Raw genomic sequence first — 12476 nt, forward strand, 5'->3', positions numbered from 1 at the left:
GAACAGCTAACGGCAGGTAATGGCTGTGTTTACAAATGTAAAGGTGCTAATTGTTGGCCATTGAATTGTTAATTTCAAACCGGGCAGCCTTTTGGTTGTACTCTGGGCATGGTAGAGGGATAAGAAATCTCTGGGTTTTCTAGTGTTAAACACTGGAAGCGCCGCCAGCGGTCTTTTGATGACCGCCAGTCACGCTACCATGCTTATAGTGTATTAAAAACTAAACGGCTGAACCTGGTATTTTAGGACTTTTATTATATAGTTGTTGTCTATAGTTTTACCTGCTTACTTGTTTGGAAAAGTAAACACATCAATATTTACGAGCAGTTTAGCACGTCTAAACTTCCACAGAGCCGCTCAGGGAGACTCTTTCTCAGCCAAACTGTCGTATATCACGGCTATGGAGTTGTAATAAATGGCCGCCCTACTCTGCTTCTGATTGGCTGTAAGATCACAAACCCTGTGTGATGATAGGCTGCTGGTTCCTGTCATTCCTACCAGCCTTTGCGCATGTGCCTGCTTCAGACAGCGGGCAGGCAGCTGTCCCACCGCTGAGACACAGTTGTATGACGTTTTATCACGTTTTATCACTAGATCGCTATGAATAAAATCCAGGGACACTTCATTTCACAGTATAAACCATTTATTTACTTATCTACTTAGGATAATAGCACTTTGAGGCCTAATTCAGAATATAGGTTGGGCTGGGTCCGGACTTTTGTGATCCCTGCTTTACACATTATCAGTATTATGTTATTTTTACCTGCCGATATTACGTTATGATTTTGTCAATATTCAGTTATGCAGCAGCTGTATCAACCCCCACTGTGAATAACTTACGTTGCAGTCAAATGACCGCTGGCAGCGATCCTCGGGATGTTTAGAAAGCTCGCTGCTAGTGACATTCACCACTTAGCCGACTTGAGGAGGTTGTGCTTTGCCTCATAACACCATTAGCTACACATGTCGGCTTTTTTGATACATTTATTTGACGCCATTTTCAAATCAAATCATTTTTTAAATGTTGGCAAAAATGCAACAAATGAGCGACACAGCTCATTATAAACTGTTTAGAGAGCAGCAAGATCAAATCACTGCTCCTCCCCGTGGACAAAAGAGGGATTGCAGCTGTTTTTTTACTTGGGCTGCTTAGGGGCAGAGCCTCGCTGACGACGTCATTGCGGGGGATTACATTACCCCCACAGACCTGTGAAGGATCGGCCAAGGATCAGTCAAGGACCAGTCAAGGACCAGTCAAGAACCAGTCAAGGACCCATCATGGAAACAGGGGAACTTTTAAACCGCTACTACTGTAGGCATAATTTTCTACCTGTTTGTTCTTGTTTGATCCAAAATGCATATCAGCTGGAGATAAAGTGGCGGATGTTGGGTTGTGATCTCAACTGAGCATGATAAATTAGGACTGGCTGTGGAGGATAATGGAAAACGGCAGAACTGAGGAGCATACGCAGAAACACACCCCAACAGAGCATGTGCACATGCCCCATGGAGACAACAAACAAGTTCCAGTGTCTGGAGCTTATCTTCCTCCACTCCTGCACACACATAGAGAGATGGCAGCACTGAACGCCAGCACAGTGCCTTTCCCTCCCTTATAAACATAATTTATCACCTACAGGAGCCTCCACCGTGTGTGTGTAGACAGTCTGACCTGATCCAGTGTCACCCTAACCTTATTAAGAAACAAACTGGTGACATCAGTGAAAAATGTTCCTTCTAACCCCTGTAGGTGAAATTGGCACCACAACCAACTGTCCCTCAACGTCTATCCTTTAACTTATGTCTAAAAGAGCACACACACATACAGACGCCCGCACACACACAGTCAAGAAGATCCAAGCAGATTCTGGCTGAGAATAAAGGCAAAATCTCCATTTGTCTTCCCGTCACTTCCTCTCATTTCCGCTTGCATTGCCTGTCACCTTGTATTATATCCTCAGCTAATCCATCCACAGGCATGCATCTCACGCCAACTATCCCTATATAACAAATATAGTGCACAGAAACCAACAAAACACATAAAAAGAGACAAGTCATGGATCAACACAGAATTTATTATCAGGAATATTTTCAGTTTTTAACTTTTTTTATATATATACTAGAATCATGTCATCGTGTTACAGACTACTCTGAACAATAAAAAGATAGGTGAACTAAAACAGAAACATATTTTACATCTGTTCCATGACTGTTGTGTTTGTGTCTCAGGGTAGGAGGAGGACACTCTGTCGGTCTCTCTCCGCGTCTTCGTCCTCTTCCTTTTGTTCCTTGCTGACTGCAACCCTAGAAGACCAGATCCAGTGATTAAAGGCAGAAGATCTTACATGTGCAACACTCAAATACCAAGCAATGATGGAACAACAGATGTGCGTAGCCTTCAGCAGGTTTGCCCAGATGACATTTGTGACATGGATCGGTTGGATGCACCAGCTGTAAGTGCTGTTTGTGGGGACTGAGATGAGGTGGTATTATTTAAATAATCATGAATCAACTTTATTCATATTATTTATTCATTAACAAATCTAAGCCATTTGATATTTTGAACTCTAGACATTAGCAAACTTGTAAAATTCTGCCATGGTATAGTTAATTTTTTATGCTTTCTTTTCAACATCCCTTTAATTCATTGCTTATTTAAATAGCTATAGATGTATCAACAGAGAATGAGAGAACATCTAATTCCAAACGTCCATCCCTAGAAGGATTTTTAAATAAAACAATAGAAATATAAAATATTATGTGATACCTAATTAACTTTAAACAGAATTCTTTAATATAAAATGTTAATATGTTGAGAATTTCCTATAATTGTGTTTTGAAAAACCTAGGATCTTTAACAGTTGTACCACACAACAGAGAACTGGAGACTGACCATAAATCACTTATGGATTACTAGTTTTTGAATTATTACTTATCTGGTTTTACATGTTTATGTTATGAAAGATCATAACTGTTTTTCCTCAAATTTTAGGTGACACATTCAATTTAAAGTAGTGATACCTGTTTAAATTAATTTATTAACTGGAATTAAACTGTTTTGAAGGTTTGATATATGACAAAACTGCAAAAATCATGTCACAAATATTATAAATATTATGAAATAATTTAAAATCCAACTTTTGAATAGTAATCTTAACTATTGTCACACAGTTAGGGGTGGAACTATTAAAGTTGCCTACATAAGAATGGAGGTTTTTGTGTATGACTAAGTAAAAAAAAAAAAAAAGAAGAAAACGTTAAGGAAGCAGATGAGTGTGTACATTTGCTCGTGTAAGTGTGTAAAAATCTGCTTTGTGTGCTCTCTCTATGGTATGAGGTAATCTGTTTAATACATGTCTAAATGTGATATTCACATATTCAGAGCCCTCCCCTGCACATGGCCTCTGGCGCAGATTATACCCGATAGATGCACATGCACAAAATATCAACAATGCACAAACACACACACACCCACACTATTTCTGACATACAAGAGAAACACATTGATACACTCTGTTTGGTCTCTTTTTACACACATATACACATTAAAAACGACACATTCACCCCAACACGCTGTCAAAGTTAAAGTCATGCTAGCTAACCATCCATTACACACTCCTTATATCAGACAGACTGAAGGATTGATGGAGCACAAAGAAAAAATAAAGAGGGATTACCCCCCACTGTGACCACTAGAATAGTAGAGGATTGTAGGAAGTGTTGGGGGCAAGAAAGCAATGGATTACATGCTGATCATGGTGAAAAGACAGAGTATGAAAGCAGGAATTCACATGGCTTCCGGTTTAGATTCTCACACAACAAAATCATGATTTTGCCTGTCAAGATATCAAACTGAAACAATAATTTTACCAGCTTCCAAAGCCAGCAGCTTTAGGTTTTAGAGGACATACCAATGTTCTGAATATGCAGACTTTAATATGTTACTATTTGCAGATCAAATAATAATGACACAGTTTTGTCATTAGGATGAAGCCATTTGTCAACCCACTTGTGTCCAGCTTATAGGTGCACATTACCCACCGTTTGAGACTATGACTCCCATTTTGACTTCCACCGTTTTCCCCATCCAATACCAGAGCATGAGTCGCTGTTGCAAAGACAGATATTAAATTATATAAGTGTTTAGGGCTTTATTTCAAACCACAGTCAATTTCATATTGACTAGGTTATAGTTTATTTTTGTATGTACATGTATGTGCGAGTATGTCTGTACCCTTTGTAATGACTCTTAATTCCTCCTCCAGACTGTGTAGCATGTGTACCGTTATATCCATCTCCAAATCAGGGTCCTCACAGCCTTTCTGGTCCACACCACAGATCTCCATGATCTCTTGGGTGGGTCTGGAAAATGGACGAGATGCTGGAGAAAATTCTGAGCCTGGTGTGAGATGAGACGGGCGAGCAGACAGAGGAGGAGATGGAGTACAAACGAGGCTGAAAGATGTAGGTGCAGAGAGAGGTCTTCTCCTCCTGGATGATTTAGAAAGAACTGGTGTGGGCTTGTCAGACAGGTTACATCCTGGCCAAGTAGAAAAACAAAGGAGATATGTAAGAAATTAATAGAGAGACCTGCTGGTACACAGAAATCTATCCTTGTTTCTTAAAACATTGACAAACTGGGAAAAAAAGAGAGAGGGGGGAGGGTAGAAGACAACAATTTACAAATAATTTACATCCTATTTTTCTTTTAATTACAAAAACAATATATTTTTTAGGAACATGTGGGTAAATAGTTAAAAAAAATTAAAGGGTTTGATCCTCTATAGCATGTAATAACACTAAAAGATTCAGAAAATCTATGGGAATCTGTTTAATTGCACAAAAACAAAAGTACTGAATGACTGAGGTCTTCAGGTGTTCAAAACACAATTCTGTGGTGGAAGTAACTGCATGGGGGAAAAAAAGCCCTTCATTAACACTAGAAAACCCAAAGCTGCGCCATTTGGCGTTTCTACCTTCCATGCCCAGAGGGCAGCCAAATGGCGGGATTAGTTTTAGCTAATATCCTAACTCAGGTGTGAACGACACTATTGTTCTCTAAATGAGATGTTCTGTGAGCAACCCCCCACACGTTGGCCAAGTTGTGGGGGGTTGCTCACTCTCACTCTCCTATTCACCTTCTCAGCAAGAGATCAACACAGTCTGTCTTTTTCATTCCTTCATGACTTTTATTTCTGATGTACAAGATTTGAACAAGGAATCTTTTCTTATAGATGCAAGAAAGTGTACAAATAAATCAGTGCAGTATGTGGGTGAAGTGATTGACATTTAAAATACTCAGTGCAATGAAGTTACAAAAATTTCACATGTTCCATGATGGTGGAATGTTCTCAGTGATTTTGACCTGCATTGTCTGAGCAGACTTGGCACTGCCATGCCACCTCCTTTCTGCATTTGCCACACGTGTACCTGTAGCAATCTACACAGCGCACAGTAGCGTGATTTCTCTTGCAACGACAGTTCACCTGGCACATTGCTCTTTTCCCTTGGTCCGGTGTGGGAGGTTGTTGGCGAAGAAGGTTCTCCTTGTTGACTTTCTTGGCTCCCAAATGTGACTGAGCAAGCTCACTGGCAAGCTCCACCAGGAAGTCCACCCGCCTCTCCTGCACCCCAGTGCACGCCTGATAAAGCACATAGGCATTCAATGCTGCCATGTCTATCATGTTGTAGAACACAGCGACTGGCCATCGCCGTGTTCCTGAGCGGACACTGTACTCTCGCACCATCTGGTCCATCACATCGACACCACGCTTCATGCTGTTGTAGTCGGTGACTGTGTTTGGCTTCTTCTTTCGTGTGTCTTCAGTCTCAACCACGCTGTGCATGCTGCTGAGGATGCAGACGGTCTTTCTCCGTTTAGGCGCATAGACAGTCAGTGTGACACCAGAGGTTGAAAACACCTGAGTACTGAATTCTTGGCGGTTCATAGCTTGTTTTGCTGAACCTGGAAGCTCCCGTCGAATCTTATTGACTGTGCCAAGGAGAGTGGTCTTCCGGTTGAGCAGTCGTTGCGCCAGTGATAGTGATGTGAAGAAGTTGTCTGTGGTCACAGTTCTTCCTTTGTCCATAAACGGTTCCATCAGCTTCATCACCACATTTTCAGAAAGTCTCTCTCCAGAAGGACGACTGGGGTCTTTTCCAAGATATGGGATGACATTGCACACATACTTAGATTTCAGGTCACATGCTACCCAGAACTTGATACCAAACTTGTCCGGTTTTGTTGCAATGTATTGCAAGAAACAGCAGCGAGTCTTTGACGGAAAAAGTTGTTCATCAATGGTGATGTGCCTGCCTGGGTTGTAGGATGAGATACAGTTGGAAACGAAAGACCTCCAAATATCAGCAACTGCAGCAAACCTGTCAGTCTCAGCTCGTTCACTACGTGTGTCCATGTCATCAAAGCGTAGGTGTTGCATGATGTCTTGGAAGCGGTTTCGAGCCATGATCCTGGTGATCAGTGGGTGGCCCAGTTTTGAAGACCATATGTCACGCAGTGATGGAAGTCTAATTACCCCTCGCAAGAGAAGAATGGCAATAAACGCCATTAGTTCAGGGACGGCCATGAACCAACTGCTCTCCTCTGTCCGACGTCCATGCTGAACAGTCCACTCCTGAACAGTTCGAAGCATGTCAAGAGTGATGAAGCAGAGGAAGCTCTGTAGGCGACTGGACACCGTTCTTCTGACCAAAGCTGTCGGCTCTCCGTCTGTAGCATATGGTTCTACTGGGCTTTGATTGAAAGGCCTCCCCACCTGTTCTTCACACCATACTGTGCCGTCCTTTGCCTTCTCCACTGGCCCAGTGTGGGTCTCCACTCGACCTCTCTTTACTGGGGGCAGTGAAGTCTCCTCATCAGAAGAAACTTCAGAATCTGAGCTCATCTGAAGGACGACATCATCTCCATCTGAGTCGCAAGGGTTGACATGATCCAGGATCATGTCCAAAGCCTGCTGAGCGCTGTAGAATTTTGGCATCTTCACTTCTTGGCTTACCGTTGTTCACCATGGAAATCTTGAAGCTGTGAGTGAGCTATTTATCCACCTCAGTTCCCTAGTTTAGTCGTTCACACCGACGCCCACCATTTCACCAATTTGTGAAGCACCCACAACAATCCCACAATGTGGTGAAACCAGTTTTGATTTTGCTTTTCTGTTCCCAGGTCAAAAGGAATGTAATTATCTCTCATTTGAAATACTTGATTATGCTTTCCTTTTGGCCTTTGTGGAAACAGAAACGTGATAATCTCTCACTTGAAAGCAAGCTGGGCGTACAATAGTGTGATGACGATGAAACCTCACATGACCAATGCTCAATAAAGGGTACATGAAAATGTGAGAAATGGTCAAAAGCACATATACCGTTTGTGGTGAGTGAAACTATACAGCACAGTAGAAAGCAGAGTCCCTACAAGGCTCTTTTCAAGCACACTCCTCCCCCCAAGGAGTATGCTTGAACAGCTAACGGCAGGTAATGGCTGTGTTTACAAATGTAAAGGGGCTAATTGTTGGCCATTGAATTGTTAATTTCAAACCGGGGAGCCTTTTGGCTGTACTCTGGGCATGGTAGAGGGGTAAGAAATCTCTGGGTTTTCTAGTGTTAAACCACAGACACAGATACAAGTTAAAACTTTATTATTCAAAGAAAAAAAATGGTCTGTGTGAATACTTTATTCTGATTGTCTGCAAGTTACTTGCTGATAAAGGACTGCAATAAAAACACGATGCATTAGAAAACAAAAACAGAATAAAGAAGTCCTCAAACTGTTGAGCAGCTGAAATGTCACATCAAACAAGAGTGAGACGAAAATGTTTCTCTCCTGTTCCAAAGTACTTACAAAGTACTACTAAAAGAAGCGGTGATGCAACAGAGTAGCTTTCAAACTTTTTATTACTGCCATCAAATGAAAAAACTCAGTTTTAACATTTGATATTGTACTACTTTTAATTAGGTGTAGAATTCAGATATTTACTGTGATTTGCATTAAGATTTTTCTTCTTTAGACAAAAATGTAACCTTTTAGTAAACAGCACTATAGTTTGAGGCATGCAACGGTAGACAGACACTGTACAGTAAAGTTTAAAGTTATTCTCTGTGTTCAATAAAGAGCAGAAGCGAAGTTGAAGAGGGAGGGAAAGAAAGGAGATAAGTAGAGAAACTCAATGTAAAGGGAACGCTGCTCTGGATTCAAGAAGAGGGTGAGAGATACCAAACTGATCACAACAGTCAGTGGAATGACGGGTGTCTCATCCCACTCCACTGTGAGCCACATCAAATTGAATCAGATTGAACATCCATCCCCACCTGCTCACTGTAAATTACATCGAGGTCCCCACTGAGAAGCTATGATGGTGTGAGTGAGTATGTGTGTATGTGCAGCACACTGATTCCTCATGCTGCTTGCTGTCTAACCAGTTTCAGCACCTGTGTTAAATCTTCCAGTCTTTCAATCTTCCATTGTCTCCTCAGTTCCCTCTCTGTGTCTGGCTCCGTCTTTAAGCTGGCACACAACCTCCATTTAGTCCCTCACAACCACCTGAACTGTCACACTAAGCAGCATGGGAGAAATGATGCAGTGTAGAGCTGCAAACACATGTGGATAAACATAATTCTGGACTCTATTTACTTCAATTTGGGCCATGTTTCTAGATTTTAGTTACCAGTTAGAGTGCATTAAATGTAATGTAACACTGAATATAAACTGTTTGAAAATTGAAGTCACATAAAGACATATGTGTGGGTTCCTCATGACAAATCTTAACTTGGTATAACTTCAGTCTAACATTAGACTAAAAAAAATTGCTATGAAAAGAAGATTTAACATATTTCCTCAGTTTAAAACAGGCTCAGAAGCAAGATGATATTTGAAGGCATTCATTAATGACACAAGGGAGCCTAAGCACAGATGTTTCGGTGTAAAATGTTTTATATCACGCTGTCAGACAGCACAGTGGAGCAGTAAGCTGACAAGACAGAACAATGAAGCATTCTGAATGAGGCAGTTTGCCAAAACATCTATGCTCAGCTTCACTGGTGCAAACAAAAATACTGAAAACATGCTGAGCACCCGTGTCAATTTCCTGGTGTGATTAAAAACGTCAAAATTCTTTATAGTTCTCGAGTGAATCAGCATTCTGGAAAACATTCAGTCCTGCAGCATGTTTGCTCTGGAGCTGTAACCTTGCATGAATGGATTCAGGTTAGTAGTAAAACATCAAATTGAAGAATACCATAAATGGGCAGAAGGTTAAAAATGAAAGATATAACAGTGGAGATTTATAAAGAAGATGTAAGACCAAAGGGCAAAGAAGTTTGATAAGGCTGAAAAGAGAGTGGAGGAATAAAAACGGCCAAGTTACACCGCAAATATATGTGGAGGAGGAAAGGTAGTCGGCTCTGAGAACTGACTGGCATTGAGGGGTATTAGATGTGTCAACAGTGTAAAACAGATTATTGTCCTGCCTCTCAAGTGTGTGTAGGAGTGAAAGGGAGTGTGTGTGTATGAGCATAATCAGATTACTGCATTGCTTCTGTACAGAGAAAGTGATGAGAGGACATATTCTCGAGCCAAGTCTCGCACTTAGATGTGTTTGTACACTGAAATGTATGTGTGTACATAGGACACGTGTGCGAGTGATACTACATGATTTTTTTAAGAAACCTTCATAGTGAGTACCAGAAATGTTTGTATGTAATAAGAACACAGTGTATTAACTGTGTATGAAATTTAGCTCCTCCTGTAAAGTCATAATGGGAACAGCTCAGCAGGCTATAAACTGTTCACAAGGACAAACAGACAAACACAGAGATATGTTTATCAGTGTGCAGCCCTTTTCCAGATGTTCCTGACAGTTCTCATTTCCTGGTGGTAGGAATTTGAATTCTGTCTTACATTCTTCTGAGAAACAGAGGTTTCTCAGTGCAACTTTTGAGGCTGCTTATTGAATAGCAGTTCTCTGACACTTCAGAGTACAAGTCAGAGAGTGGTTTGATACAGAGGACAAAAATACCAACACCAGTGTAGAGAATTCTAGTAAGACAAAAGGATTCAGAAAGAAGCACACACCTAAAAAGCCATGCTTTGGAATTTTATTGATCAGAGGATTAGGTCTTCCTGAAAGAGAACACTCCTGTCTGGCACTGAATAATTGGCTTGAATGTGTGCGGTTGAAGGCAACTTCAGAGAAATGACTCTGAGGAACACTCCCTTGTCCACAAATCTGTCTGTGGAGCCATTCACGAGCCATCAACACAAACCAAACCCCACCTGGTGGAGGTGGGGGACTCTTTGGATTCAGGGACAGTGGAACAGAGCCGGGTCTGAGTGTCACCAGTACAAACTTTGGTTGAACATCATATTTAGATATTTTCTGTTTATGTTTAAAATGTTCATATTTCATACCATGTAGTTTGTAGAATAGTTAATAAAGATATAATTGTAAGTGGTCACTGTCTGTGGTCAATTCAAATTTGGTGTAATGTTTAGCCAGATATTAGCTCCCTGTATGCATCTGGTATTGTAACAGTCTTGTTAATCTTGCAGTTTTGTTCCACTTAGCAAGTGGTATTTATTTTCTTGGATGCATTCTGCAGATGTTGATTTAATTTAATGACTTTGCACTGTCTGACCTGATGAAGACAAAGTTTAAAGCACTTGTCTAGAACTAACGTGCCAAAGCACTGATCACAGCATTATATTGACAGTACAGCTGCTATGGCTCTGATAAGAGATACTCCATGATTTATTTTATACAATGTTTATATTTTGAGTAATATCATGTCTAAGTAGTCTAAGTTAGTCAACATTTTATTATTCTTTTTTTCCATTCTTATGTAGAGTCATGATGATCCTTTTATGTCATTGCAGTGAATTCCTGCTGTGTTTTCCTTATAGAGAATGAGCACCCATTTCATTAACACACTATAATTATGGGAAAAATCAACATTTGGGCTGTATTGCCGTCTATTTACATTGGTTCAGAAGGGGCTCTGGTCCTTTTGATCTCCATCTTATACCGATTTTCTGTCGAGTATTTCATCCTGTCATTTTTTTTTTATTTACAGTCATGGATGAAATTATTGGCACCCCTGGAATTTTTCCACAAAATACACAAATACTCCCAGGAATTGTTGCAATTACAAATGTTTTTGGTTCAATTGTGTTTATTTCCTTCATATGCATTGGAAAAACACAAAAAAAGCTGAAGAGAAAAGCCAAGATTAACAAAATTCTACACAAAACTCAAAAAATGGGATGGACAAAATTGTTGGCACCCTCAACTCAATATTTGGTTGCACACCCTTTGGAAGAAATAACTGAAAGTAATCTCTTCCTATAACCATCAACAAGTTTCTTGCACCTCTCAGATGGAATTTTGGACCACTCTTCTTTAACAAACTGCTCCAGGTCTCTCAGATTTGAACGGTGCCTTCTTGCGACAGCAATTTTGAGGTCTCTCCATAGGTGTTCAATGGGATTCAGATCCGGACTCATTGATGGCCACTGCAGAACTCTCCAGTGCTTTGTTTTTAGCCATTTCTTTGTGCTATTTGAGGTATGTTTTGGGTCATTGTCCTGCTGGAACACCCATGACCTCTGACGCAGACCCAGTTGTCTGACACTAGGCCCTACATTGCGACCCAAAACATTTTGATAGTCTTCAGATTTCATGACTCCTTGCACACTGTCAAGGCACCCAGTGCCAGAGGCAGCAAAACAACCCCAAAACATCATTGATCCTCCACCATGTTTGACTGTAGGTACTGTGTTCTTTTCTTTGTAGGCTTCATTCTTTTTTCTGTAAACAGTAGAATGATATGCTTTTCCAAAAAGCTCTACCTTAGTCTCATCTGTCCACAAAACATTCTCCCAGAAGGATTGAGGCTTACTCAGGTACATTTTTGCAAACTCCATTCTGGCTTTTTTATGTCTCTTAGTCAGCAGCGGGGTTCTCCTTGGTCTTCTGCCATAGCGCTTCTTCTCATTCAGATGACGACGTATGGTCCGAGCTGAAACTTCTACACCCAGAGTCTGCAAAACAGCTTGAACTTGTGTGGATGTTGACTGAGGATATTTATCCACCATTCGAACTATCCTGCGTTGCATCCTTTCGTCAATTTTTCTTTTCCGTCCCCGTCCAGGGAGATTAGCCACAGTTCCATGGGTTATGAACTTCTTGATTATATTACGCACAGTCGACAAAGGAACTTTAAGATCTCTGGAGATGGTCTTGTATCCTTGAGATTGTTTATATTTTTCGACAATTTTGCTTCTTAAATCCTCATGCACTTCTTTGTGCTTCTTTCTCTTCTCCATGTTTGGTGTGTGACACATATGCACACAACACAAAGGTTAAGTCAACTTTTATACCTTCTAACTGGTGTCAGGTGTGATTTCTATATTACCAGCACCTGGTAAGTGCCACAGCTAAGTTTAAACAAGCATCACCTAATTG

General features: G+C 40.8%; 2 protein-coding genes across 5 annotated transcripts in view; both read right to left on the minus strand.

The window, feature by feature from the left end:
- Positions 1 to 2088: 2088 nt before the first annotated feature.
- zbbx (zinc finger, B-box domain containing) overlaps positions 2089 to 12476 on the minus strand; it is a 57714-nt gene continuing 47326 nt past the window's right edge. For 2 of the 3 annotated variants that reach the window (XM_041995508.1, XM_041995507.1), the window contains 2 exons: positions 4235 to 4540; positions 2089 to 2304 (listed from right to left, as the gene is read on the minus strand). In XM_041995508.1, coding sequence (XP_041851442.1) covers positions 2126 to 2304; positions 4235 to 4540 — 485 coding nt within the window. In that variant the 3' untranslated portion in view covers positions 2089 to 2125. Of the gene's footprint in view, positions 2305 to 4041; positions 4109 to 4234; positions 4541 to 12476 lie in introns of all 3 variants that reach the window. The other variant, XM_041995506.1, reaches the window with a different exon arrangement.
- Positions 5145 to 7282, minus strand: LOC121646493. 2 transcript variants are annotated; one of them, XM_041995510.1, is made up of 2 exons: positions 6606 to 7282; positions 5145 to 6344 (listed from the first exon to the last, which is right to left on the minus strand). In XM_041995510.1, exons 1-2 carry the CDS (start codon positions 6996 to 6998, stop codon positions 5352 to 5354), a joined length of 1386 nt encoding a protein of 461 aa, XP_041851444.1. In that variant the 5' UTR covers positions 6999 to 7282; the 3' UTR covers positions 5145 to 5351. The 2 variants fall into 2 exon arrangements, with proteins under 2 accessions (XP_041851444.1, XP_041851443.1); XM_041995509.1 differs by having other exon boundaries at positions 5145 to 7282.

This window comes from Melanotaenia boesemani, chromosome 9 (genome assembly GCF_017639745.1).
Source record: "Melanotaenia boesemani isolate fMelBoe1 chromosome 9, fMelBoe1.pri, whole genome shotgun sequence".
Taxonomy (NCBI): Eukaryota; Metazoa; Chordata; class Actinopteri; order Atheriniformes; family Melanotaeniidae; genus Melanotaenia; species Melanotaenia boesemani.